This window comes from Pithys albifrons, chromosome 1 (assembly GCF_047495875.1).
Source record: "Pithys albifrons albifrons isolate INPA30051 chromosome 1, PitAlb_v1, whole genome shotgun sequence".
Classification (NCBI taxonomy): domain Eukaryota; kingdom Metazoa; phylum Chordata; class Aves; order Passeriformes; family Thamnophilidae; genus Pithys; species Pithys albifrons.
In genome coordinates this window covers 114133672-114161428 of record NC_092458.1, presented here as the reverse complement: position 1 = coordinate 114161428, position 27757 = coordinate 114133672, and the positions used below count along the sequence as shown (strand labels likewise).

At 40.0% G+C, this 27757-nt stretch overlaps 1 protein-coding gene across 3 annotated transcripts in view; it reads left to right on the top strand.

Moving 5' to 3' along the window:
* Window positions 1-27757, top strand: part of EPHA6 (EPH receptor A6) — a 410680-nt gene that overhangs the window by 82038 nt on the left and 300885 nt on the right. For all 3 annotated transcript variants that reach the window (XR_011698562.1, XM_071564170.1, XM_071564161.1), the window contains exon 3: window positions 22874-23537. Coding sequence is in view for 2 of the 3 variants with exons in the window: in XM_071564170.1 (XP_071420271.1) it covers window positions 22874-23537 (664 nt within the window). In the remaining variant the exon portion in view is untranslated. The remainder of the gene's footprint in view (window positions 1-22873; window positions 23538-27757) is intronic.

Sequence of the window (27757 nt, the reverse complement as noted above, 5' to 3'; positions counted from 1 at the left end):
ATTACAGCTACAGCTGAAAGCACAAATGTGGGCTCGGGTGGCACAAGGGTTTGCTCTTTATTTTGACCCTGTCTGCACCTCCAGCACTCCTCAAAAAACTGTTGAAAGAATGGCTACTTCAAGACACTTTTCCATTGCTTTAAGCCTTCCTAAATTGCATTCTCAAGGATTTCTTGGAAAGGAAACTCCAAAACCAAACATATTAAACAGTTCTCTGTTTTGTCCTTTTCCTTTTTTTTTTTTATTTTAGGGTAATATGTGGGTTTTAGCTTTCTGGTTGTCTTTAAAGTATGAAATTGGCTTTCTGTGCTGTCACATTCTATTAAAACTTTTTCTCCCAAATGAGGTAACACATTTCTGAATTGGCTTTCTGTACTTCTCCTTGGCTTTGTTATTTAACTCCTTGGCTTTTATTATTTTAGCAAAGTATTTTAAAAATTATGTCAATTAACATTCAAAAGAGCCCAAAAAATCTATTAGTAGGAAAATAGTGGATTGTATCATAAAAGGAGAATGATTTTAAAGAAGTTTTTAAACACTGGTAGTAGCCTGACTTGTGACTTAGTTGAATATAAACTTTGTTTTTAAATAATTTTCCTGTAAGATAAATAAAATTAAAATAGACTGTTAGGGCAGAACTTATTGTTAATTATTTCTTAGATGTTTTCATTCTAAATGTGCAAGAATCTCAGTAAAATGAAAATTCTGTAGAAAGAGTCAGAATGTAAAGAAACAAAATTCTATATGGGCATGTTGCTTCTACCCTAATTACAAGTCAACTATTTGTAATATTATGCACATTTCAAGAAAACTATATTTTAAAATTAAAGTGCATCTTTAATCAATATTCAGTGGTGTAATAACTGTAAAGGAATGAAAAATCCTATTTCGATATTGTGATTCTTTTCTTCCTCTTAAATTTACAACCTCTGAGGAGGGCTTGTCACTGTTAGACACTTTAATGAGCATTTTAACTGGAGTTCATCGGTAAAATAATGTTAAAAAGTTGTCTTGTATTTCACATTTTTGTGAAAAAAGTTAGTCTGAAATAAGGTCTCAGCTACAGAGTTCATTCTGCTGAGGAACTGGCAAATTGATTTTTTGTTAATATCAATAATAGCTTGATAATAGAAGCCATGGGTTGGTATTAAGGAGGAAAAAGTACCACCTAAAATTTCTTTTGGATATACTTTTAATTTCACTTCATTTATTTCATGATATTTAAATTTTAAGTTTCTCATGATGAAACTTCAAAAAGAGAGGTGATCTTCCAACACACATAACTTATAATAGAGCCTCTTTAACCGGTCTTTTGTGTTGTTTAATTGCATTTTTTGTGTATTTATTATGCATCCCATGCACTCAGCAGAGTCTGATTGCCCTGTTCAGTTTGCAAAGCCAGCCCAGAGGGGGAGATTGCAGGAAAAGGCAGAAGTTTCTTCTTGGTGCCTGGTGTGTTGAGAATGGGCAGGAATGCAGTGAGGGCCATTCCCTGGGGATGTGGCCAAGGGCAGGAATGCTGCTCAGGGACTCCTGGAAGGATTCTCTGCTCTGCCCTGGTGCATTTGAGTGGATAGAGATCCAGGTGGTTATGGAGGTTGCACAACTGATGGGAGAAAAGGAGGAGATGGGGTGATTCCAATGGGATGAAGTTCAACAAGGCCAAGTGCAGGTCCTGCCCTTTGGCCACCCCAACCCCCTGCAGCGCTCCAGGCTGGGCACAGAGTGGCTGGAGAGCAGCCAGGCAGAAAGGGACCTGGGGGGACTGAGGGACAGGAAGCTCAATAGGAGCCAACAGTGTGGCCAAGAAGGCCAATGGGATCCTGGCCGGGATCCAAACTAGCGTGGCCAGCAGGCCCAGGGCAGTGACCCTTCCCCTGGACTCTGCCTTGGGGAGGCCACACCTTGAGTGTTGTGTTCAGTTCTGGGCCCCTCAGTTCAGGAAAGATCTTGAGAGGCTGGAGCGGGGCCAGAGAAGAGCAACGAGGCTGGAGAAGGGACTGGAGCACAAGTGCTGTGGGGAGAGGCTGAGGGAGCTGGGGGTGTTTAGCCTGGAGAAGAGGAGGCTCAGAGGTGACCTCAGCACTGTCTGGAACTGCCTGAAGGGAAGTTCTGGCCAGGTGGGGGTTGGTCTCTTCTCCCAGGCACTCAGCAATAGGACAAGGGGGCACGATGGGCTCAAGCTCTGCCAGGGGAAATTGAAGTTGGAGAGCAGAAAAAACTTCTTTGCAGAGAGAGTGCTCAGGCATTGGAATGGGCTGCCCAGAGAGGGGGTGGATTCCCCATCCCTGGAGGTTTTTCAAGTGAGCTTGGCCGTGGCACTGGGTGCCATGATCTGGTAAAGGGGATGGAGTTGGACCGAGGGTTGGACTTGATGATCTCAGAGGTCTCTGTATCGATTCTGTGATTTTTAGTCTTGGTTATCACAAAACATCAGCTCTGAATGAATGTTTAATATTAACCAGGGAGACGAGCATGGGCTTTGGTGAAGTCCCTCAGAGATAATGGAAGCAGAGGAGGCATCAGGATTAGTAAATTAAATGTTCTTTGGTCTGTGTGTTAGAATAACTTGCAGCTATTTTGGAGTCTCTCAGCCTCCCCAAGAGGGTCACTGTGTGCAAGCTGCATATTAAAAAGGGCTTGTGGAAAGGCTTGATTTTTAACTCTGCAAACTGTACCAGGGGACTTGTTCAGGCACAGAATTGTGGAATATCCTCAGCTGGAAGGGACTCTGAAGGCTCAGTGATGTCCCGCTCCTGGCCCTGCACAGGACAGCCCAGCAATCACACCCTGAGCCTGAAAGCCTTGTTGAAACTCTTCTGGAACCCTGGCAGGCTTGTGCAAAATGTGCAAGGGACCATCCCCTTCCTATCTAATAGTACAATACAATATTGGCTAACTATTAACAGGAAGTAGTAATTAATCATGTACCAGTGACTGGCCATTGTCTTTGGCACTACAGTTACCAGTTTGGTGTCTTTATTAGATACTGGAATGATGAACTACCTTTTAAATTTATTTTTTTTAAGAGGACAATTCTATTCATGGGTTGATAAGGGGAATGTTGGCTTTACTGGAAATCCCACAAAACAAGTTACAGACAACTCATAGTCCAGCTGGCAGGCTTTGCTTTATCAGTTGTTTGCTCATGGTTAGTATTGTTTAATGCAAAAAAATAATCATAAAGCAAAGCTAATTGGTCCTTTTAAATGTCAGTACATTTATTAAGAGCATCCTGATATAACTTCTGTAATTAATAATGAAATAAAAGAGTCAAATCCAAATTGATATTTGTAAAGCATGTTTTGTGTATTTCTTTAGGGAAGTGTCTTTTAGTCACATCTTTGTCCAATCAGTTCCTCAGTGTCAACCAAGCAGAAGGGATTTGATTTTTTTAACTTATTTTGAGTAGGTTTGTTTCTAACTGTAAACTTCAGTCTCCTGCTTTATCACAAATATTTACTTTTAAGATGTTACCAGAATGAACCATCATTTAGTTCTAAACTATATTCCATACTGAGGGACACACAACTCTTTTGTAAATACCATATACTTTTAAAAAGCACTATTTTTTTTTCTTTTAATGGGGGATATCCAGGTGCTTCCAGCACATACTTGGATTAAAAGTATATCTCACACTTTCCTTCCTATCCCAGTTTCCTTCCACTGTTGACTCCTATTATTGTTTTCATAACATGTTCTTACCATTTGCAGAGTTTGTTTGATGTTATTTTTTTCTGCACTGATGAATAACTATTGACTTGTAACAGTGCTGGTAACTCTAAGTCAGATTCAAATAACTAAAAGGAAATGATTCTTTATCTCCTAAGGGACTCCTTTATACTCCAATGCAAATTTTTAGCTTTCTTTATCATTTTAAATTTGACTGTCATTGCTAAAGACATATTTTGTTTTCCATTGCTTATAAAATTTCCATAATGAGAGGAATTCCTTCCAGAATTGGCAGCTCTGCCAGCAGGGGCATCTGAGGAGGATTATTGGGAAGTGCAGATGTGTGGGATGGTGCTGGGAAATTGGAACAGCCACTGAGGAATCCTGCGGGTGGCTCATCTTGTCTCTTGATTGTTTTCAGGATCTTTTATTTTGAATATATTAGTGGTACAAACATCTTGACTTTCTGTGGGGCTCTGGTTTATTGCTTTGCAACATAAACCCCATATTAAGTGTCCCTTGGAAGTACTAGTTGTGTTTTGCCTCTGGAAAACACCTGTTTGAATGAAACAGAAATAAATATCTGACTTTTGAAAGTGTCTTTCTGTTTAAAATGAATAATAAGCACTTTTACTAGGAAAAAAATATACCTATTCCTGATACTTCTGGCAGTGATGTGGGAGGGAAGAGACAGACTCTGATCAGCAATTGAAATATAATGTTTGGTTTGGGATAAATGCAGTTTTGGAGGGTAAGGCACAATTGATGAACTGTATCCCTGCAAAAGACGAAAAGGAAGCATTTAAAAAAATAAAAACAAAAACAAAAAAAAAAACACAAAAAAACACAAAAAAAAACACAAAAAGAGAAACAAGAAACAAAAAGACCAAACAAAAAAAAACAGGAAAAAAACACAAAAAACCAACAAAAACCCTAAACAACCAAACAAAAAAAAAACCAAACAAAAAAAAAACCAAACAAAAAAAAAAAAAACACAAAAAAAGCAAACCAAAAAACCAAACAAACAAAAAAAAAGGACAGTTGTCATTAAAGGTTGAAATCTTTGCCCTGACTGTGTGTGAGGAATCAATCTGGAAACTGGGCCTGAGTTGCCCATGCTGGTTTTTGTTAGCACAGTGACATGTGTTGCATGTGATTAAAGCCAGAATTCTGGGACAGGTGTCACTTGAGGAACACCAGGAAACTATTGCTCCATGAAAAACAAAAATTCTGGTTTGGTTTTTTGTTTTTCCACTTGAGAGGTAGAAAAATCAATGAGCCTTTCTAGTTTTTATCTGCCTTATGTTATGTTACAGCAGTCCCAAAGTTACTTTGAATATAGGTTTTCTTTTTAATTCAGAGCTAAACCTACAGAATACTGGAAAATAAGGTTTTGTCTGATATTGTTAAAGCAATAAGGGTTTGTCTTGCAGAGGGACTTGAAACCCCTTTGCTTGAGCAAATTCAAGTTTTATGTTGAGTTTCATCTGCTTTTCTTACCCAGTTCATTTAGCCTGTAGATGGGAAAAATTTAATTATAAAACTAAACTAGAAGATGGGGGGGGGAACTTTGATAATGTTACCAAATTTTAATAATGAAATTAAATTTACAGTATCCTAACATAAATATTTGATCATCTGTGTTGCATAACTTGCTGCATTAAAGAAGTCATTAGTGTTAGGTTGGGAATGCAGATGAAACCCCCAGTTCTGTAAAAGGCTTTATTAATCAGTGAGACACGTTGCAAATTAATTGAATTGTTGAATCACAGCGTATTAACCAGCTCTACAAAGCAACCTTATCTTTGTGGTTGGGAGAAATGCACAATATTCTTCAGCAAGGCTGATAAAATAGGATCCAGAACTTGAATAGGAAATAAATTAACACAAGGCAAAGCCTAATGAATCTTTCCTTTCTTCAAAAAATAAAGGGAGAATGGACTTTTAGAAATGAAAAGCAAATTTTGATGCTGTTGGCTTTGAGTCTGTAGAGTGTCTTTATTTTGGAAAAAACAGAGACCAAAGAACTGCAGGTGTATCTGTAGTGATTGGATGCAAGAACTGAATCCAGAACAATTATGATCTCTGATTTGTTGGGTTTTGTACTATCTAAAAATTAAACTCTCTTAGATCTCCTCAAGTCTTTCACTGGGGTGGTTTGGGATTTCTCTTGAAACCCTCAGGTCTGAAGGCTCCACCTTTCCCAATTTTACACAACTTGAGCAAACGGATTTTTTTTTTTTAAGGACTGAAAAGGTATGAAAACTACTGTGTATTTCTGTGTTTCAGTATGGATTTTAAACATTTTTCCAATCTTTATCTTGTTGCAGTGTGGAGTGCAACATAATTTTGAATGGAGGGAGGAAATGTAGATGGAAATCCAGGCAGATTCTGTGGGAATGTTCTGTTGAACATTCAGGGAAGTTTGTGTGTTCAGTTTGGAGACACATTTCTTGCAGTGCTCGAGGGAGCTGTAGCTGTGCACTGACAGCCCCTTGCCCCAGGCAAATCCCTCACAAACAAGAGTGGCAAATACTCCTTTTTAATAGAGATGATTTTTTTTCCTCAGTAGGTTAAATGAATAAATGAGAATTTTCACTAAATGAAGAGACTGAACTGAAAAATACAACTTGTCTTTAGAAGTGCCCTTACCTTTTCCCCAGTCTGCCTCAGAATGCTTCAGTTTAATTTCATTGTGCAGAATATCAATTGCAGTTTTCTCACAGTGTCAGAATTTAAATTACCAGAGGGCTGCAAGATCAGTCCTGCCTGGTGTGCTGAAGGTAAGTGTGCTCTATTTAGATGGCCTGCCTCAAATTCACATTTTTATTTTAGTTTTATAGGTATGCTTCTGTTAGGCAGAGTAAATAATGTTAATTTCTAAGAAAAAAAATCTATAAAAGGTGTAATCTTGTACTAAAAGCAGCTTGTGGAGCCGAGGGTTGAATGGCCCAAAGCAGAGCCACAATCCTGTCCCTGCTCACCTTCCCCTTCACCTTCACAGATGGAGCTCAGCAAGTTCAAGCCCCCGAACTTTATTGCCCGTGCCCAGCAGAGGAAAGGTTGGTTTTCCCTCTCTGGTGCTATTAATGACTTTCAGCTGACTGCTTTTTAATTAAAAACACCAGGTAGCCTCTTGCCTGGGCACAGGGGACAGCTGGGGTTGAGCATCTGTGGGCACTGCCTGGCACACACCCAGCCTGGGCACTGCCTGATACACACCCAGCCTAGGCAGCCTCTGGGTGAGGACACTCTTCATCCTCCTTGCTTTTTATTTTTTGGGGAGGAGGGAGATGTCAGACACCATAAGGAGAGAGTTTATTAAACCTGAGGGCTGAAAACAAGCAAGTGTTTCTTGCTGAAACCAGCACTGTTTTATATAATCCCACAAGTTGCAAATTCTTGGTTAAATCTTTGCTCACACAACCTGGGCCTGTGTAGAAACGTTTGTTTGTTTTCACCCTCCTCAAAAGTGCCACAGCAAAATCATTTGCTGCAAATATTTTAAATCCTGTGTGTGCAGAGGTCAAGCAATGCCATGTTCTCGCTATGGGAAGTTTTCTGCAAAATGTTGAGGTTAAAGCTGTGTGGTTGTAAAGATTGTACAGAAAGGGAAGGCAAAAGCAGCAGTTACACCACTCTGAAAATATTTCTTAGCTCTGCACATCTTTTAGGCCACCTCTACCCAGAATATGAGATGGGTATGGCTTCTTTTGCTCAGGAGACAGATGGGTCAGAGTTTCTGTATTCCCCACTATGCCTGAGAAACAACTCTCTGAATTAGAACATTCATTTTGGTTGCATTTGCTGTTTTATAAAGCTGTTTTCTCTGCAACTGTACACCGAAAATAAGGTTGAGTAGTCATTATTTCTAGGTAGCTGCTGTCATGCTCGAGCCATCCACAGATCAGTTCCTCTGTTTTCTCAAGAAATATCAGAGTGATGATTGGGAGTATCTTAAAATTATACCCAGAATGTTTGCTCAGAAAAATCAGCCCCAGTAATTATTCAGGTTTTGAGTAATTATACACTAAAATACGTAAAATACTTTGTTTTCTATGCTTATGGGTCATTTCCCCTGACTAAAATATTTTAGTTAACACAGGGTGTTTAGGCTGGAGAAGAGGAGGCTCAGAGGTGACCTCAGCACTGTCTGGAACTGCCTGAAGGGAAGTTCTGGCCAGGTGGGGGTTGGTCTCTTCTCCCAGGCACTCAGCAATAGGACAAGGGGGCACGATGGGCTCAAGCTCTGCCAGGGGAAATTGAAGTTGGAGAGCAGAAGAAAATTCTTTGCAGAGAGAGTGCTCAGGCATTGGAATGGGCTGCCCAGAGAGGGGGTGGATTCCCCATCCCTGGAGGTTTTTCAACTGAGCTTGGCCGTGGCACTGAGTGCCATGATCTGGTAAAGGGACTGGAGTTGGACCAAGGGTTGGACTTGATGATCTCAGAGGTCTTTTCCAACCCAATTGATTCTGTGATTCTTTGATTCTATAAAACCTGCTGCAATATCTCCCAAACTGTTTTTCCTTGCAAAAAAAATTCTTGTTTCTGTGACAGGATTTGTAGGGTTTGTGATCTGTACTAGCACAAAGTATTGAGCTCCTGCTGGGATGAGGAATGTGTTCATAATGAGGCCTTGGGTTATAACCCATATTTTGAGAATAAGTGGCATTCATTTGCTTACAGTTTTTCTTACTTCTTGTGGATATGAATCTTCAATTAAATATTCCTTTATAAAGTGATATTAGGATGAAAATGCCTAGATTAAAAAAAATCTAAGATTAAAATACTGTTGTGTAATAAACTTTATATTTGGAGTAGAAAAATATTAAATGGCATAAGCACACTTAGGAAAAAGCTTTAAGAAGTGGATGGGCTGCCTAGAATTGTCTTTTTAGTGCTCATGTGTCTTCCTTAAGATTTATTGGGGGTGAAGCCTCTTGTTACCATTGAGCAAAGGTTGCTGGAGCACTTTGTTCCTTTGAAGCTTAATATCCATTTCAAAATATAATGTTTCAAGTGAGCAAAAACTGGGTTTAAAAAGGAAAAGCTCAGCCTTGTGGGTCTCAGTTTGTATTAAATATTGCATGCAGGGCTATTGATTTGTGAATTTCCCAGAATAATTGTTGGTGCATTTCAGCAGAACAGCAATTTTAAAGGCCAGATATTCTGTGGGAAAACACATTGCTGGAAAAAGCAAGAATTTGTCCTGTTTTCAAAGTACTTTATTTGACAGCACTATTTAAAATAGTATGACCTTATTTAGATACATCATTTGCTTGTAAGTATTTACTGATTTCAGCAGGGCAAGTCCTGTCAGCACAACGAGCCCACAGAAAAGAGAACTCTAACGATGACTTTTATGACCTGCTAAAATCTAAATTATATTCTGTGAATGTGGTGGGAGCAAAAAAAAATCCACAACCATAAGATCTGTCTGCATATTTATCCTGTATATAACTATCATTTATACTGTCCCACCGTGATATCCTGATTTCCTGGCAGCAAAGACCATGTGTGAAGTTTGTCCTGATGTAAAAGCTTCTTGAAGTGACTTTCACCTAAAATTTTTAGTAGGTTTTTTTTTTCCTTTCCTCTTCTAGTCCTGGGTGTGAGTGCCTCTCCTCAATATTCAAAGTTTATGGAGAAATATTCATGTAGGATAAAAAATTAGGAAGTATGTGAAGTTATAATGTAGGTTTGTGTCAATTTTAAGTAAATGTTTTCTGTAGAAAGTTGGATATAGAAACACCAATTCATGGGAAAAGTGTTTAATTTCATCTATGAAGAGAACAAAAATATTAGAACGTGCTCTTCAGATGTTTTGAAGTCATTCAGGTGTATTTATTGTGCTTTTGTCAGCTTGAAGCTTTAGAATAATTTTGTTTTTCTGTTCCTATACCACAAGTGCTGCAACAAACCTGCAAGTTCCTTCTGTGCCTGTCTCTTCTTCTGGTTGTTCATCCTCTGGTTTTGTATTTGTGATACTGAGGTCAAATATTTCAAGTTTCTATGGCCTAAACAACAAGCAGTACAGCAAGTCATTTAAAAAAATTTTAAAAAAAAGGGAATAATGACAACTGTTTTACTATTTCCACTCACATCAAAATCCCATATTATGCCAACATTTTCATCTGGTATTTCTAATCAGCAGCTGCTCTAAAAGGGGAACTTTTGCATGCCTGGGTTACCTGAGCTGTGGGACTGACCAGCTAATCGTGGTCAGAAACCTGCATTTAATGGTGGAACTGAAATAGGCGTGTGGATTGTTATTAAGGGCTGTTACTTGCTCTGTTATAGGCATTTTATTGCTTTCCTGTTGTTAGTGGCACAGATTAATGAAACTTTTATAAAGTTGGATAGAAGCAAGGGGGGAAGTGAATTAAACCACCCCAGCTTGCTGAGCACTAATTATTGTGTCAGACCTCATTAGGAAATGGGTGCACACACAGGGCTGGGCCTGCTTGTTGCAGCAACTGCCTCAGGAAGGGATGGGCAAACTGGAGAAGAGAGTGCAGGTGAATTTTTGGTAAATTGATTTATGTAGAATGCATTGTTCCTTTTAATCATCCTCCTTCTCCTGTTCCAGCAGAAGAGCAGAATAAGGAGGATTAGGGAGAACTTGGACTGTGTTTGGGGCAGTGGTGGGAGGGGAGGGACTCCAATCCACACACTGTGCTCTGGGAAAGTTATTAATTTCAACCAAAGTAATTATGTTATAGCAGATGATATAATTTCATGGTTGTTTTTTTTACCTACACTTCATCTGCAGGTCTCTCAAATCTGAGAAATAAGGACAGAAATGTTGAGATCTCTGTTCTGAGACACAGAGCTTTCCATTGTAGTGGGGTTGAATTAAAGGTTGGACTTGAGGATCTCAGAGGTCTCTTCCAACCCAACTGGATCTGTGATTCTATGGAAATGGGATAAGGAACATGCACTTTGTGTGGCTGTGGATAACAAATGCACTGCAGCAAAAATAATGAACTGCTCTTACAGGATGTTGATTGAAACAGTTTGTTTCAATTAGTCAAACATAATTACTGCCTGCCCACTCCCATCTGCATGGTTGGGATTGATCAAGGGGACAAAAACGTGATGGGGAAATGACAGATTGATCTCTGCTGGTTCTTTCCTGCCTCCTCTGGGTTGTGGGGACTTGTCTTTAGTTCTGTGGCTTCTTTGTTCCTTCCAGGCTCCCATTTTTGTCTCTGGAATAATCAGGGTTTGTAAGAAGTTGGTGTGTTTTAAGGTCTCACCCCAAATACAGAAATGTAGCAGAGTTTTGGGGGTTGCAAGGTCATGTCTGTAAAAAGGCAAAAATGTTACTTATTTATCTTTGCATTATGTTGCTGTAATGGAGTTGCAGAACTTGGATTTCTGGTGTACCATAGGCCAGTAAATATATTTCTGGGGAAATGGTTAATATTCTGCAGTAACAAAAAGTAAAGAAAAAAAGGCATGAATGTCAGAAAACTGCTAAACAATTAGCATATATTCAGTCATTTGATGAGAAGAGTTTGATAGATTATTTTGCCTATAGATAATTTTGTAGAGTCAAATGCTTTTCTTTAATAGTGACTGGCTTATGTTGTGAAAGCCTCTATTCAAATATCAAGAGCCAGACTTGTGTGAACTTCCAGAAAACCCCCTCCTGGGCTATGATGTGCAGATGCATCATTGCTGTGGTCCCTGGGACAGTTCCTGGAGTAAGGAAAGAACAGGAATATGAAGATAAAAACTGAATATGAAGTTGTCTCTTCCTCCCTTTCCCCTGGAGTTTTGGTTCTTGTGGAACCCAAACAGGAGGGACTTTGTAACTCTGAAAACTGAATTGTGCTGCTTTCCCCACCCAGCCCTGTGAATACCACACTTACATTCCAGAAAATCAGAAGACCTGATAAAACCATAATTTTAATAACAAACATCCCTAAGGAATAGCTGTTTCATAGCAAAAATGTAGCTCGGTCTACACAAAATAAGTTAAAATTTTAATAATATTCTGTAACTGCTGCCTGCTTTGGGTGTGCATTCTGTCAATGAGATTAATCTAACTTTTATAGGAGCTTGTTTTAATGTTTCTAGATAGTCATGGAGCTATTTTAAATAAATATGTGAAGACCTTCAGTGATGTAGAATGGTTTGGATTTAAAAAAAAAACAACCAATTTCTGGTGCTCTTCATCAAAAAAATACCCTGTGAAGACATGCAAAAAATCTATTCCTTCTTTTTGATGTTGAAAAATGATGTCCATGGCTGGGCTTTCCTTGGAAAGGGCCTCATGCTGCCAGGCAATAAATGGAGTAGGGGCACTGGACTAACATCTCAACAGCTCTGCTCAACTAGAACTTAATAAAGCTTTGCTCTCTAAGGGCAAAAATGGCAAAAAAAGGAGAAAGTTCTGCAAAAAAAATGTGTAAAGTGTAATCTTTCTTGCTCTAAATTTTAAATGCTGATTCTAACTTGCCCTGCAGGTGACATTCCATGACTCCACCAAGCTGCAGAATATTTTTTTGTTTGTTTTTTTGGCTTGTAGCTGCCCAATAGATCTGCAAACCAAGTTATCTACCTCAGGTTCCAAATTCAGCTTTAGGTTTCAGCTCTGTGAAAAAAGTCTCCTTGTACTTAAAGACTAAAGTCAGTAGCTACTTTTGCAGTTGTAGCATCTGGAAAATATAAGGATAATGACTATAAATTCCAAAAGTTGGAGAAGGAACTAAGTTAGCAATAAATTAAGCTAAAAATTATCAGCACGTGTTTAGGTACCTCTGAAAGCTAAAGGCAAATGGAAATAGGTCAGGCTTAAATATCTTTGTCCTAAACTGTGTGCTTTTAAAATGAAAATTGCAGCTCATTCTTGTCAAATAAAGAGCTGCTCTTGAACCCAAACACTCAGAATTTCACGGACTTGCCTAAGTGTTGTAGAGATTTGTAGGAGGATTTTAAGAGCCTGTTGTTGCTATTTGCTTTCTCTTCCTCTTTTCCCTCTGAGTGGAGTTCCCAGCCTTATAAATCCCCTTGGGAATGTTGTACAGACACACACGATCACAGCCAGCTGGTCTGTGCTCCCAGAGAGCTCAGGAGACACCCTGGGGGTGAAGTGCAAGTGGCTGAATGTTGCTGACTTTGCTTGTCAGCCCAGCACTGGGCAGCTGGAAATACTGAGCTGCTGGTTTTCTCTTGGTGTGGAACATAAACTGAAACAAATATTTACGGGCTGAAGGTCGGGACATGTAAGGAAGGGGTCACTTCTGCAGGACTATAAGTCTCTAGAGAAGCTTCAAAATCTCTGCCACAAAAGAGGAAGCACAACAAAAGCATCACATCAGGTGTCACCTTCAGGGGAGGTGTCACCTGATACACTGGAACATTTCTTTTTAGTTCTGTGTTCAAAAGGATAATAAAATCCTGTATCCTTCACTGAGCAAATATACTTAATGAAGCTCCCAGTTTTCTGTCATAGGAAGATCTGCATTAAATACCTTTTAGCTGTTTTCTAATTTGGATGAACCTAAAGATATTGCAAACTTATGTAAGAACATAAACTGGCCTTCTCTGCTGAGTCTACAGACATGAACAAACCAGGGCTCAACATGTACCCATTTCCTTTTCATTCCTCTTCCCCTTTTGTTTTCCTCTGTTCCTGCCCTGGAGTTCAGACTGTATGTTTGGTTCATATAGAAACCTTTTTTTTTCATTCTAAAAACACTACAGATTTCTGATGTTTGTGTATTCATTTCTCAGCATATTTGGATACTTTGTTGATGATTTTTGCAACCTGTAATAGTGAAAGTTATTCTGCTGAATTTTGTATGCACTGCTCCATTTCAAGCTAGAAAATGAGTAAAGTTATAATGTGTATAACTGGAATACACAAATAAACTTAGGAATTTACATGCAAATAAGCTGAGCTGCTACTTGTGTTCCTCAGCTTCTTCCACTTCTAGTAATTGGTTCCTCTGTTCCCCTCTTGGATTTTATTTCCAGGAGTTTTGGGGTCAGTTTAATATATTACAATATAATACCATTGCTTTTGGCTTTCACTTGAGTGTATCAACATCATCCCTTGCAAGGCAAAACATGTAAGTTTTCACCTTTAATTACTCACATAGCTCTAATCTTGGTTCTCCCCCCACCCTTTTGATCCCTGCCTGGAAGGGATAAGCAGCTCTGAAACGAAATGAAGTCACGAATCGTGTTATATTTGTAGGTAGTGATAACACTCGTTAGGAAGGTGGTGGAAGGCCTGAGGTGCTTCATGAAAGATTCAAATCTTCCATTCTCCATCAGGAGAACTTCAGCCAGAGGTGAGCAGCAGGAATCCTTCTGGGAATAGTGTTGTGCTGGAGTTGTCAGCGTCCCCAGTTCGTGTGGGTGTGTGTGGTGTGAGGTCGAGGCATCCCCACTGATGCTGTTGCTGTAACACACAGCAGTGCTGGTGAAAATCACTGATCTGGCACTTCACCTTCCTCTCATTAGCTTTAGTTTTGCTTCTTTAATTTTATGGTTGAGTTTGAATTACTGTGTTACTGTCTGTGAAGCACTCCAAAGATGAAAAGCCTTACATAGCTGCTTTGTGTAATTATTATTTTTAGTGGTTTCTGTTTGGTATAGTTTCAATTAATAATACTGATTGACTAGTACTGATTCAATAACAAATAAAAAAGGGAATATTTTTTAAATTTTTTTTAAGTAGACTTTAGGAAAGAATTGGGCAGACATGGGAAGAAGGAATGGATAGATTTTCATCTGGCTTTCACTTCATCCATATTAACCTCATTGACTGCTTGCTAATTGCAGTAATTTAAATATGCCAATGCCCACATAAAATAGACTCTGAGATTCACTGCTTTTCAGTGGGAAAACCTGGAGCTTGAAAAGGCATTTCTGCCATCACTAGTATTGAAATGCTTTTCCTGAGTGATTACTCTGGAGATAGAAGTGGGGAGCTGAGTCCCAGTTCCCTCTCTGGGTTCTGCTGTGATTCCTTGGTATTCCACTGCTTGGAGTGGCAAAGACAGAAACTCTTCCTGCTGCTCAAGGGGCATTTCAAATATCAGAATGGTAGATTTGAAGCTGGTACAGCAAGTAACATCTGGAATTGTGTGCATTTAACTCAGATTTGTGACATGATGCAATGCACATGTGCATTAAATCGTAGGGCAGACAAGGTCAGTTCTGACTGAGGGCTGAAACATCTTCATCCAAGTGTCCCTCCCTGCTCTGGTGTCATTGTGGCTGCTCAGCAGCCCAGACCAGTGTGCAGGGCTGAAGTGCAGGGATTGGTGGGAGGGGAGTCCACAGAGCAGCTTTGGCACCACAAAGCCAGTTGAGTCAGTGCAGCACTGACCCCACCGCACACAACTGCTCCCAAACAGCTGGGGAAGAGTAATAGGTGACATCTGAATTTGTAGACATTTCTAAACTAGAAATGACTGCTGATGGTTTGTTTAGGGTTTTTTTGAAGCTTCCTCCAGAGTGTTTTTGTGTGTTTGTAAATATCTGAATACACACCATAACATTTGTGTGCTATTTAGGCTTCCCCAGGCCACAGAGCTGGTGCAGACAGCCCTTGTGCAGTGTCACCAGAGCACCAGCTTCACTGAGCAGGGTTGTGCCATTCTGCTCTAGTTACTGTGATTGCACTGGGTGCTGGGAAGGGCAGAGCTGGGATTGCTCCAGCTCCCCATGCTCAGAAAATAAGGAAACACAACAGCGAATAAGTCTACTACTAAACAGCCAATACCTGTTGGAGCCTGGCTGAACTATCCCTACTGTGTGATTGAGTTGATTTTAGTTTTAATTTATTTCTCAGTCCTTGTTTGTTTTATTCCAAATAAAGTATAAGCAGTTATACTTATTTTAAGTGATGATATATCTCATTTACTGATGATATTACAAATTTACTACTGTATTTAATAATATAGTTAAAAGACAAGGGGGTGTGACTTTAAACTGAAAGAGAGTAAGTTTAGATTAAATATTAGGAAGAAATTCTTTACTGTGATGGTGGTGAGACACTGGAACAGGTTCCCAGGGAAGCTGTGAATGCCCCAGCCCTGGAGGTGTTCAATGCCAGGTTGGAAGGGACTCTGAAAATTCTGATCCAGTGGGAGGTTGTCCCTGTCCGTGACAGGGTGTTTGGAACCAGAGCGTCTTTAAGGTCCCTTCCAACCCAAGGCATTCTGTGATTCTGAGTGACAAAACTTCTTATATACCTCTGTTACTCCCCAACACACCCATGTAGTTCAACATACATGTATCCATGTTCAGAGCTGTCAAATTCCTCAGTTATTTTTCACTAGCCCTACAAATCTCCTTCAGCCAGTCAGGATTGCTGCCTCTTGCTCTCCTTACCCTGCCAGCATTATTGTGAGTTTTGTCACAGCAGCTGCTGACTGCTAATTGTGGCACCAGGCTATTATGGTTAGCTAGACCCAGCTCTAATCTAGTTTATGTATTTTGGTTTCATTATTATTATTTTTCCTAAAGCAGAGATCAGGTTTTGAAGGGCACACAGCAGGCTTAAGTGTTACGAGCCACAGTATCTTGAAAAGGTGTATCCTTTCTGCTCTCACTTTCCATTCAATTCTGAATACAAGGCAAGTGTTGCATTACAAAGGGATCAGATGCTCATGGAAAGGTGATCAGGAGCACTTTTCACCACTGAATTGCGGCATCTCTCACCACCTGCTGAGGTTTCACTAACGTGTCTTACTGAAAAAGGAAATTACAGCGTGGCACACTATCCCTGCAGATCCTGGATGCAAGTCACTGAACTCTTATAGCCTATCACACTCGGGGTAACAATGGACTTGTTCCAGAGTGCTGGGGAGAATGGCAGTTTCTGTGGTAGGGCTTGGTTTCAGTTGTGTTTCAGTTCATAACAAAAAGCATTCGTGTGTAAATTGGTTTTCTTTCTTCCCATTGTTCTATCTCTTCTCTGAATGTACTTGGCTTGATCTAGAATGGGAGGAAAGATGTATTTTCTCTGGCTTTTCTTGTATGCTTTCTCTGCCATGCCCAAACATCATTCCATGGGTGAGTTTCTCATTGGTGCATTAGCATATTCCTGTCGAAATTCTGGTCAGTCAAGTAAATGAACAGCCTCAGTAGTTTGAGCCCTACATCCAATTACATGTTTTTGTCAACCTGTCTTTTCTAGTGTGTACATAAAAGTCCATGTTCAAGACCTCTGGGGTCCTTTTCCTTTTGAAAGCCACAATTTGCTTTACAAAGCTAGAGCAGGGCTGTCTTATTTTGCCTTCTGATCCCCAAGTCCTGTGCTGGCAAATCCCCAAGTGAGTGTCCATTTTTGATATATCTAAAGTTGGTCTCGCATGAATTCCAGGGTTCATCCCCCAAATCTCACCAAATCCTCGTCTCACTTGCCTGTGGAAAACATTCCTATGAACCAGAACACTTTTCAGAGCAGAGTGCACTTGGATCACCTGGAGCAGCTCATCTCACAGTGCTTCACTGTTCAGTGCTTCATGTGACACTCTCGGAAAAGCGACTCCCTGGTCTGGGTTTTGAATTTGGAGGCATTAACAGCTTTGTGAATCCTCCTGACAGACACAGAGCAGCTGCTCCACAGCCCCAGCCCTGTTAATACTTGGCTTTAGAGAGTGCAGAATAATCTGCCACTTTATTTCCTCTATTCCCTTGTTTATGTTACTCTAATTATTCTTTCTTTCTTTAATTCTTTTTTTATTTCCTTTTAATTATGTTTACAGAGTTTGAGGGGTTTGCCCTCGACTGTCAGTTTGTGCCCATGTAGAAAACAGTTGTCCCATTTTCTCTAAACCTGTGTTGCAATTGTCATTCTAGTTCTGCAGAGCTAACAAAAGGTGTGCTACATATTCCTACTCATTCCCCAAACAACTTTAATCACCTCAATTTAAATGTAAGCTGTTTAATTGCTGTTTTATTTTGCTGGCTACATCAGCTTGGACTTGTTGGGATGTACATGAATAGCTGGGGAATTCCGACTGCTATTTTTTCCTTTTAAACAGGCAGATTACATGAGTTCAGTGTTATCACTTGCCTTCCTGGGCTTTGGAGGTCTGAGCATCTGGTTTCACAAATCTTTTAATGTCATTTTAAATGCCAACTGTTTTGCTGGAATGTCACTACAGCAGTGAGATGTTTAAATCTGCCTTGTCAGGTGGCACCCAAGTGCAGGTCCTTCTCTACTGTTTGCTGTCTTAGACCTTTCTGATACTATTTCTATGGAGATCATCTCACTGGAGAGAGCATAAGAGTACTTCAAAAACTTGTAAAACTCCTTATTTTTACCATTCAGCTTCTTGCCATGCAAATGGGACCTATAAGATTGTAGCAAAGAGCTGAAAGTGAGAATTCACTTTTCAGATTTCATTCAATGACTCCCAGCTGAGATCTGCAAATAGTGATGACCAAAATGAGTAATAAACAAAAAAGGAAAAAAAAGGATCAATTACAATATTAGAGAAAACACTCCCTGCTTTTTATCCTCATTTGATGTGATAAATAATGAGGAAATAGTTATCTAACTGTTCTTGGGCATGTGAGTTGCATGGACACACAACTTTGTTCAGACTGTTTTTTAGGACAGCAGCAGTTCTGTACAACAAACACAGTCCCCCCCTTTTAAAGGACGAACTTTTTCTAACAGGGACCTGACCATTCCACGTGGACATCTGTGTGCAGGGAAGGATTTGTCAGAAAGTGGCATTGCTTCAGTTCAGGTTCACTGAAACTTCAAATGTCAGCCTATGTTCTTGTGTAAGAAGTAGATGACACCTACATTCCTGAGATGACCTACCTGGCTGAAACAGAGTAAAGCAGATTTCTGTAGCATGAACCTTACATAGTTTGGTCCTCAGTTTAGAACAGGCATTTTCTTCTGTTGCCAAATAAGAAATAACTTATTACTACTGAGGATTGGCCTTAACAGATGTGTCTTAGCTGGTAGTAAAATTGCAGAATGGCTGAAGTTAACAACTTTTGTTTCCCAATCTCATACCCCATAGTTGTTCCAGGCACAGCTCTTGCACAGAATCATAGAATGGATTGGGTTGGAAAAGACCTCCAAGATCATCAAGTCCAACCCTTGGTCCAACTCCAGTCCCTTTACCAGATCATGGCACTCAGTGCCACGGCCAAGCTCAGTTGAAAAACCTCCAGGGATGGGGAATCCACCCCCTCTCTGGGCAGCCCATTCCAATGCCTGAGCACTCTCTCTGCAAAGAATTGCCTTCTGCTCTCCAATTTCCCCAGGCAGAGCTTGAGCCCATCGTGCCCCCTTGTCCTATTGCTGAGTGCCTGGGAGAAGAGACCAACCCCCACCTGGCCAGAACTTCCCTTCAGGCAGTTCCAGACAGTGCTGAGGTCACCTCTGAGCCTCCTCTTCTCCAGGCTAAACACCCCCAGCTCCCTCAGCCTCTCCCCACAGCACTTGTGCTCCAGTCCCTTCTCCAGCCTCGTTGCTCTTCTCTGGCCCCGCTCCAGCCCCTCAAGATCTTTCCTGAACTGAGGGGCCCAGAACTGAACACAACACTCAAGGTGTGGCCTCCCCAAGGCAGAGTCCAGGGCAAGGGTCACTTTCCTTCAGTTTCCTGCATGGAGATCCAGCCTTTCTCCCTTTGTGTTTTGTAAAGTGATTTTTGTAGAATATTTTACTTGGGGATCCTATTGTGTACTTTGTGATGGGGTGACTGGACCCCAGGGTGCTGTCCTGGTTTCTGCAGGAATGGCTCCCTCCACCATCAACCCAACCCTGATACGCTGAAGGAAGAGACGACCAGAGACAAGGAATGCCTGAACCAGAAGGAACATTTATTACCACAAGCCTCGTTATTTATAGGTTTGGGGGTGGAAGTTTCCAGAACTGAGAGTGGAACCTCAACTCCCATTGGTGGCTGGAGGGATTGAGATTCGCACCAATAGTATGACAGAATGCAATGTTAGAGAACCAATAACCAACCAGGGATAACAACCAATGAAAGCGGGTAAATAAAGACCAATAAGAGACCAAGACAACAGCCAATCACAGAGGGGCAGGCTGCGATTGGCGGGAAAAGGCTCCAGGGGGATTATCGGAGGAAGAAACTTGGGTAGGGAATGACTAAGGGAAATAGGAATAGGGAAGTCATACTATGATGTACTTTTATTTAAACCTCTGTCTTTGGGCTTGCACAATCATCTTCATAGACCCATTTCCTGTAAAATTTCTTCCACTTTTGGAACTCCAGGTCTTCTCCCACAGTAATTAATATCCCATGGCTTGATGCCAAGTCTGCCACAACCTTTTCTTCTTCTTTAGGAGTGAGCCAAGATACTCAGCTTAGGGAATGTAAGTGCAGAACCCTTCGCTTTTAGACATTTATCCTTTGAGGAAAAGGATGAGGAGAAAAAGGAGAGGGAATAGTATGTAATCTCTTCCCGAAGCTGCTGTGTGAGGGCCTCAGTAACCTGTGTCAGTCCTTTCTGTGCTGCTCAGGCCTCTGGTGTGGGGCCAACCCTGGGCAAATCATGGCAGTCGTGAATGTAACAACTCTCCTCTTTAGGCAGCACAGTATGAAGTCAAGATTCAGAAGTTGTTGAAATAACTTATGACAGTTTTCATCAAGTTCAAAGTGGTCCATTGTATTTTCTTTTCTTTAGCGTGGTATCACTGAGGTGTCTTCTCATCAGACAGTAATGTGTTTTACAAAAAAATGAAATAAATGAATCTATTTTTTTGTGTCCATAATGCCTTTGGTGATAGAACCCACCGAATTTTAAGAAATGGCTCATCCTAGTTTACAAATCTGCAGTGTGTTGGTTTAAAATAAGAATAACAAAAGGTGGGGAGCACTGAAAGGAAATTTCAGTGTTATATAGCTAGTACAAGATTGAAATTAGGTAATTAGCTGTTTATAATGTTCTCTGTACAGCTGTTAGATATCAGTGAAGTTCAAAAATGAAGCAAAGAGTTTGTAAAACAGCTTGTAGAGACGTGAAAACAGCTGAGACTTCACCTAACTAAAATCTCAGTGTGGTTTGTAGCCTTATCTCATATTTTGTACAAATAACCTTGGAATCTTCTTTCTACCAGTCTTTATGTTGCCTGTTCTTCTGTTTTAGAGACTCCTCTCTTGTGCTAAATGTGAAGTGTGATCTCTTACAACATTAAACTGGTATTTTAAAGTCTTTCCTCCCAAGCATGTTTTTGGCATTTCTTCTTCATAAGTCCTGGAACTCCTGATGTAGGAATTGGCTTTGCCAATGAGATGCTTCTGTTTGTTTGGGTTTGAGCTTCTGGGGAATAATAGTTTCCCACAACTGAAATGTTTATAAATCCTTATAATTTAATTAATCATAAGGTATAATATGAAATAGATCCTAAAGGCACAAGCATGAGAGCTCTGCTTTGGTGCTGCCAATGTTGGATCAATCCATCTTGTGTTGTTCTTTGAAACCAGTTCTGAAGTGCTGAGCCTTCACTTTCCTACAGAAATAATAGATTTATATTATTAACTACACAGCTAAGAGCTAACTTTAGGGCTTTAATTTCTAAGTTCAAATTGATATATTGATTCAGGCTGAATATATAAATATTTCTTATGAGAATCTCATGCTAAGAGGAGGATGTGTTGAATAGTTTTTCTTTCTTAATATATTTAAGAAACAGTATTATGTTTGGGCTTTGTTTTAAGCCAGTTTATGCCAGTTCCAAAGGCTGTTCTATATTTTTAAAATTACATTGTTTTTAAACCACCCACCTACTCTTTTAGTTCTGGGTTTGGTGTGGTGGGGTTTTGTTGGGATGTTTTGGCATTTGCTTTTTGTGGGTTTTTTTCTTTTTTTGGTTATTTTCTTCTTTTTGAGACCTGTCTGGAACATGTAACTTGCCTTCCTTCTAATCTGACTGGATACACAAATAAACATAGAAAGCCTTTTGCACTTCTGCTTGTTTATTATTTATTATCGAAATTTACATATATTTGTGTATAACACCTATTTGTATAAAAATTCTGAACTGTAATAAGAAGAACCATCAAAATGATGGCCTGTAAAGGCCTTCACTTCCCATATTTGCCTGCATAGCTCCCATCCTGCAGTGACAGCAATTCCATCCTCTGATTGCAAGGGGCAGCACTTGGAATTCCTTTATCCATGTGGATTCCAACAACTGTTGGAATTCAAAGTTTTTAGAGTAACGAAGCCACAGGTTACATGGATTGGAGTGGTAGTTGTTGTTTGTTTTGTTCGGGGTTTTGGTTTTTTTGTTGGGGCTTTTTTGTTTTATAGGGTTTTTTCTTTTTTTTTTTTGTTGTTTTCTGCTGCTTTTATAACTAGTTCTGTACTTTTATAAGAAAACATCTTTAATTCTACATTGATATTTTGTGTGCCCAGTGGGAAGTTGACTCAACTATGCTGAACCTCTTTTGGGGATTTTGGTAGTATTTTGGATTATTTAATAAATTAGGCATTTGATAATCCTTTGATAGAAACCACATGGATATTATTTCAGATTTTTTTTTTTTTGAGAGCCTCTGTGTGGGGATTTCCACCAGAATTTGAGAATGTTTAGTGATGTTGATGTAAGGAAAACTTGAAGGGGGATAGGGAGAGGAAAAAAGCTCCTTCTTCACCTTCGGACTCTAAGAGAATTTGTAAAGGCATCATCAGGCCTGTGACAGCTGGGTGTTGGTTGGTTTGTTTGTTTTGTTGGGTTTTGTGGGTTTTTTAGTGGAAATAAATGTAATATAAGCCCCATGGAGCTAGAAATGGAACATATCTATATACAGTTAAATATTTCTCAGGTATTTGTGTAAACCAGCCAGTGCCATGGGCCTGAGCTGTGGAAAGTCCTTGAAGAACTTAGGGAGATCCAGCCCCTTGGGAATGCTCTGGCAAAATTTATCCACACAGATGATTGAGTGACATACACAGGAATGTTCTCAGCCTTAATAAATTTACTAATATAAACAAGCCACTGTTTCCCTCTTTGCTGAGCTCCTGTAATTTTTTAATGTGTCTGTTACTACAAATTTATCACAGTCTTTGAAATAGCTCGTGCACTTTGCTGGAGTTGGTACCTGCTTTTAACAACTGTTTTTCCATTAAACTTGAAGTAAATAATTGCTCTTAGTTTAGTCACAGGTGCATCTACACGGGGCATGTGCATAATAAATATTTTTCTGAGTTTCCAAAAATTTGTTTCTCTTTTCAGTGGGATGCCATCACTGAGATGGATGAACACAACCGTCCCATCCACACCTACCAGGTGTGCAACGTGATGGAACCGAACCAGAACAACTGGCTCCAAACCAACTGGATCTCGCGCGATGCCGCGCAGAAAATCTACGTGGAGATGAAGTTCACTCTGAGGGACTGCAACAGCATCCCCTGGGTGCTGGGCACCTGCAAGGAGACCTTCAACCTCTACTACATGGAGTCAGACGAGTCCCACGGAGTAAAATTCAAGCCCAACCAGTACACAAAAATCGACACCATCGCGGCCGACGAGAGTTTCACGCAGATGGACCTGGGCGACCGCATCCTCAAACTCAACACCGAGGTCCGGGAGGTCGGGCCCATCACCAGGAAAGGCTTTTACCTTGCCTTCCAGGACATTGGAGCCTGCATCGCCCTGGTGTCGGTGCGGGTGTATTACAAGAAGTGCCCGTTCACGGTGCGCAATCTGGCCGTGTTCCCCGACACCATCCCCAGGGTGGACTCGTCGTCGCTGGTGGAGGTGAGAGGCTCCTGCGTGAAGAGCGCCGAGGAGAGGGACACGCCCAAGCTCTACTGTGGGGCAGATGGGGATTGGCTCGTGCCTCTGGGGCGCTGCATCTGCAGCGTGGGCTATGAAGAGCTGGAGGGCTCCTGCCATGGTAAGAAAACATGGTTTGATTTTTTTTTAATTTAAAAAAAGTCTTAAAATGTCATATATTCCCTTCTACTGTCCATAATAGTTTCGTGATGACTTGAGAATGAGGTGCTTTTCTCTGTAGTAATGACTGTAAGGAAAGCCTCAGAAGCCACTGAGATATGAGTCGAGTCTGCTGTGATTCATTTGCTTTTTAGCAAAAAGGGAGAGAAAAAGTCCATATTGATAAGTTACAGAAATGACATTGCTGTGTTGCTCCAGAGTTTCTCAGATGTCATGGTATCAGGCAAGCTGCACAGCAACCCTTGATAATGCAGAGCATTAAAAGCACGGTGCATTGTAATCAGCAAATGAAATTCCCTTTGTTGTCTGGTCTTGCTGGCATTAATTATCAAAATCTGCTCACTGCAAAGATGCAATGTTGACAGTGCCATTACTGGAAGCAAGTGTAATTTTCTATATAAGGTCAAAAGGGTTCTCTCGTAATGGGATAAGGATTTTCTTTGAGACTTTAATGCTGAATGAATTTCTGTCCATTATGTGAGTGAGTCACGCTCTAGATCTCTACATGAGCGATGTAGCCAGCAAAGTCCACCCAAAATGTTTTCTGCTGTACCTGACTCTGCTGGTTTGTTCAACTTGTCCAATTTGCTGCTGAACAAGAACCTTCTAAATGAAATGGAGTACCCAAAGGTTTGCAAGTTCTTATCTATTTGCTCCAAGAGTAACAAAACTACTATTTTAGAAAATTATAATCTAACAGAGCTTCCATGGGTTTGAAATCATTTTCATAGTTGTCTAATGTCCATTCACTCTTTTTCAGTGTATTTTAATATTAGTCCTGCTTTCTTCTGACAGCTTTTCAAACTGTATTTGTCGTACATTCTTTGTGAATGTCTTGCCAAAGGGAAACCCCAATACATGAGATGCTTTCATAACCAGAGCAACAATTAATTTTCACTAGTGCCCACTCTACAGTATCTAAGGGTGGCGACACTTTTTGTGCCAAAGCTGCTGGTGGAGATGCCCATTTGGAGAGCTGGGAGTGTATTTTTACACTGTGACTGAGTGTTGTGAACTGAACTGAGATTTCTGACTATATTGACAACAACCTCTCAGATATCCATAATGTCTTATTTTGAGACTTTGCTTTGTGACTGAGACAGGAATCAGAAATTTAGTTTAAAAACTTGTGTCAGTAAATCCTAAACTAACTCCTGAATACCTATTAAATCATGAAATATCTGAACATTGCTAACTCTCTAAGGGAAAATGTTAAAGATTTACATCTAGCTTGTTTTCACAGAAACAGGGTGGTGGGGACTAGTGGGGGGAGAGTAGAAGCCATTCCATCTTAGTCTGATAAGAAGACCTGAGATATATTTATATAAATTTCATGCTTTCTAGGTCCTTTCTCCAAAACCCAACCCCAAACCCTTTTGTCGTTCCCACTCTCTTGCTGGAGCTGAAAATCTGAGCCTTGAAAGTATTTTACTTTCTGTTAGTTACTTTCTGAGCACTGAAAGTATTTTTATTTCTGTTGGTGCTTCATGTAAGGTGTGCTCTGTGACATATTCCAAAGAGATAATTCTTTCCTCTGCACAAAACTAACAGTCAAAATAATAATTTTGCATTTTGAAGTCTGTTCTGACAAGCAATTGGGGGGTGTGCAATACTTGCTAATAGTTGAATATTTTTTTCCTGCTTGCAAATGGTGTCAGACTTATGCACCAGCTTGTGGCTCTGGGGGGAATAAGCACTTCATGGCAAATATGACTTATCTGTCACGGAATTTAAAAAGTAAATTTCTATTTTGATATTTGTGGAGACAAGCACTGTCTATTCAGGAGGTACTAAATGGCATAAGGAAAGATATTTTGCCTTTGTCATTGCTCGTAGTTTTGCAGAGCAGCAAAGGTGGGAATAAAAGCAGCCTTTGATCAGTTTTACTGCTGCTGTTGGAATCACAGGTCATTTTTAACTGCCAAAATGTAGTTTACCCACTTCCCTGACTGGCAGCATTTCACTTATTTCAGTATATGTGGGGTTTGTGTGTCTCTTTGTGAATCCATCAGTCCTCCCTATCCATTGCATTGGCTTTTAAAAGCATCATTTCAGAGTGTGAGTTTGTGAGAAGAATTCCCACCTAGTATAAAATGTCCATCCTTATTAAATCTGTATCCTGATACTCCAGTCAGTTCAGAGACCCATTGATAAGGAGTTTTGCATTATTTTGGAATTGTCTTCCTTTTCTGAGCCCTTTGAAGAAGAGTCACATTGATGGCAAGATGTTCACAGGTATTTGTGTGTTATATGCATTTATTATGGGATAACCTGAAAAAATACCATCTTCTCTAAACTTACTGTGTGAACAGTAAATATATTCTCTAAACTTGCTGTGTAATCAGTGTATCATTTTTAATTTGGACATACTTGCAGGATTTCCCCCTCAAAATCCTGAAATAACAGCAGCATTCACACATTCTTCTTATTCTTTAGGCATTAATAAATAAACTAATACAATAATTTGGCAATATTATCATAAGTGGCTCTAATAGGAACTCCTTGATTTGCTAAATCATTAAAGCCACCCCCATTAACAAGTTACAGCTTCAAGGCAGGAGATGCTGCACAGGATTCTAATAAACAGCAATTAAAAGCAGGAGGTTCAATGTCATGTTTTGTGAGTGTCAGCCCAAGACAAGAGCTGTGCTGAATTTAACAAATGTATTTTATATATATATATGTGCATATATTTATATATATATACATGTGTATACATATATGTGTATATATGTGATATCAGGGCTTTGCTGTGGTTTGTTTTACAGAGGAACAAACAATCATGACAAAGAGCACTATATAAACTCAATTATGATAGCTCAGTTCTGTATAATTTTCTATTCTATAGAAATAATTGGATGACTGTTAACTGAAGCCTGATTCTGTAATGATTTACTAAAAATTATCTGAATTATCAAGGTTAATGATTAATGGCAGAGAAAAATTCAATTAGATGTAGCAAATAATTAAAATAGTAATTGCAGATTTTATTTTAGTCTTAACCAATCAACCACAGGGCAGAAATGTATTTTACCAATGATAAAAAGTTGTTTCTTCCTGAGGAATATCCTCAGGATCTCAACACCCCCAAATGATGTCATGTGGTATAGTTGAAGAAATTTTAAAAATATAGACCAGGCATTGACAGATTCACCTGGTTTATTTGATTAAAACAAATACAGTAAAAGTGGGAATGTGAAATTCCAATTCTTTGAGCTTGAGTTGACTGAACAACGTTTTGTAAGGATATAAATACCTGAACATACAGAGTTTTTAGTTGAACAAACACTCATTTCCTTTATTCATGACCCAGATTTGTGGTGCTGTTGCAGTGCCAGGACCTTGGCAGCCTGACTTCATCTTCCCCAGCCATTTCAGCTCCTTCAATTAGCAAATCTTTTCATTTGGCAAATGTGAACCAATATGTACCCGGAGCATGTCTTTGTCTTTGGAAAACCAAGCAGTTAATATTAGTCACGCTTTGACTACCTGTGGCTACATCAAAACAGGAAAAGGGGGAGGAGAAAATGTGCATTGGAACTGCAAGTTTTGTGGTTACAGATACAATATTGTGAAAGGTTCCTTTGGATTTTGCTTCCTTGTGTTTTTTTTTACTAGAGATCTAATGTGTGCCAGCACAGAGGCACTGAAGGAGGGTCAGGCAGGGAAAAGCAGAGTAAGATTTAGACTTAAGAAAAAGGACACAGTAAGCTTAAATTCAAAATCTTGGAGGACTGCAAATTATCTTAAGACAGAACCCTCCCACCATGGAGAGACCCTCTTGGGGCTGTCCCCTTGTGCTGGAGTGGACACTTAAGATATAGGGCGTAAAACTTCAGATTTCTATTTCCAGACAGATCTTTTGGGATGGCCAGAGACAGGAATTTGTCTGAGAGGCTGAGCAATGGAAACTAAGATGATCCACTGCTTTTTTTTCTGTGTGCCAGACCAGGGCAGATGCAGAAAGTCCCCTGGGACTCCCTGCAGTTGTGGCTGCTTTGGCTCACTCCTTCTGCCTCCCAGACCCCCCGCAGGTCATCTCCTTGCACATGGGTCTTGCTTCAGGGCCCTTAGGTACCCTTTGCCTCTCAAAATAGAGGCAAGTCAACTAGGAAGGCTGACAATACAAATTCTCAATTTCATCTATTAAAAAAAAAGTGT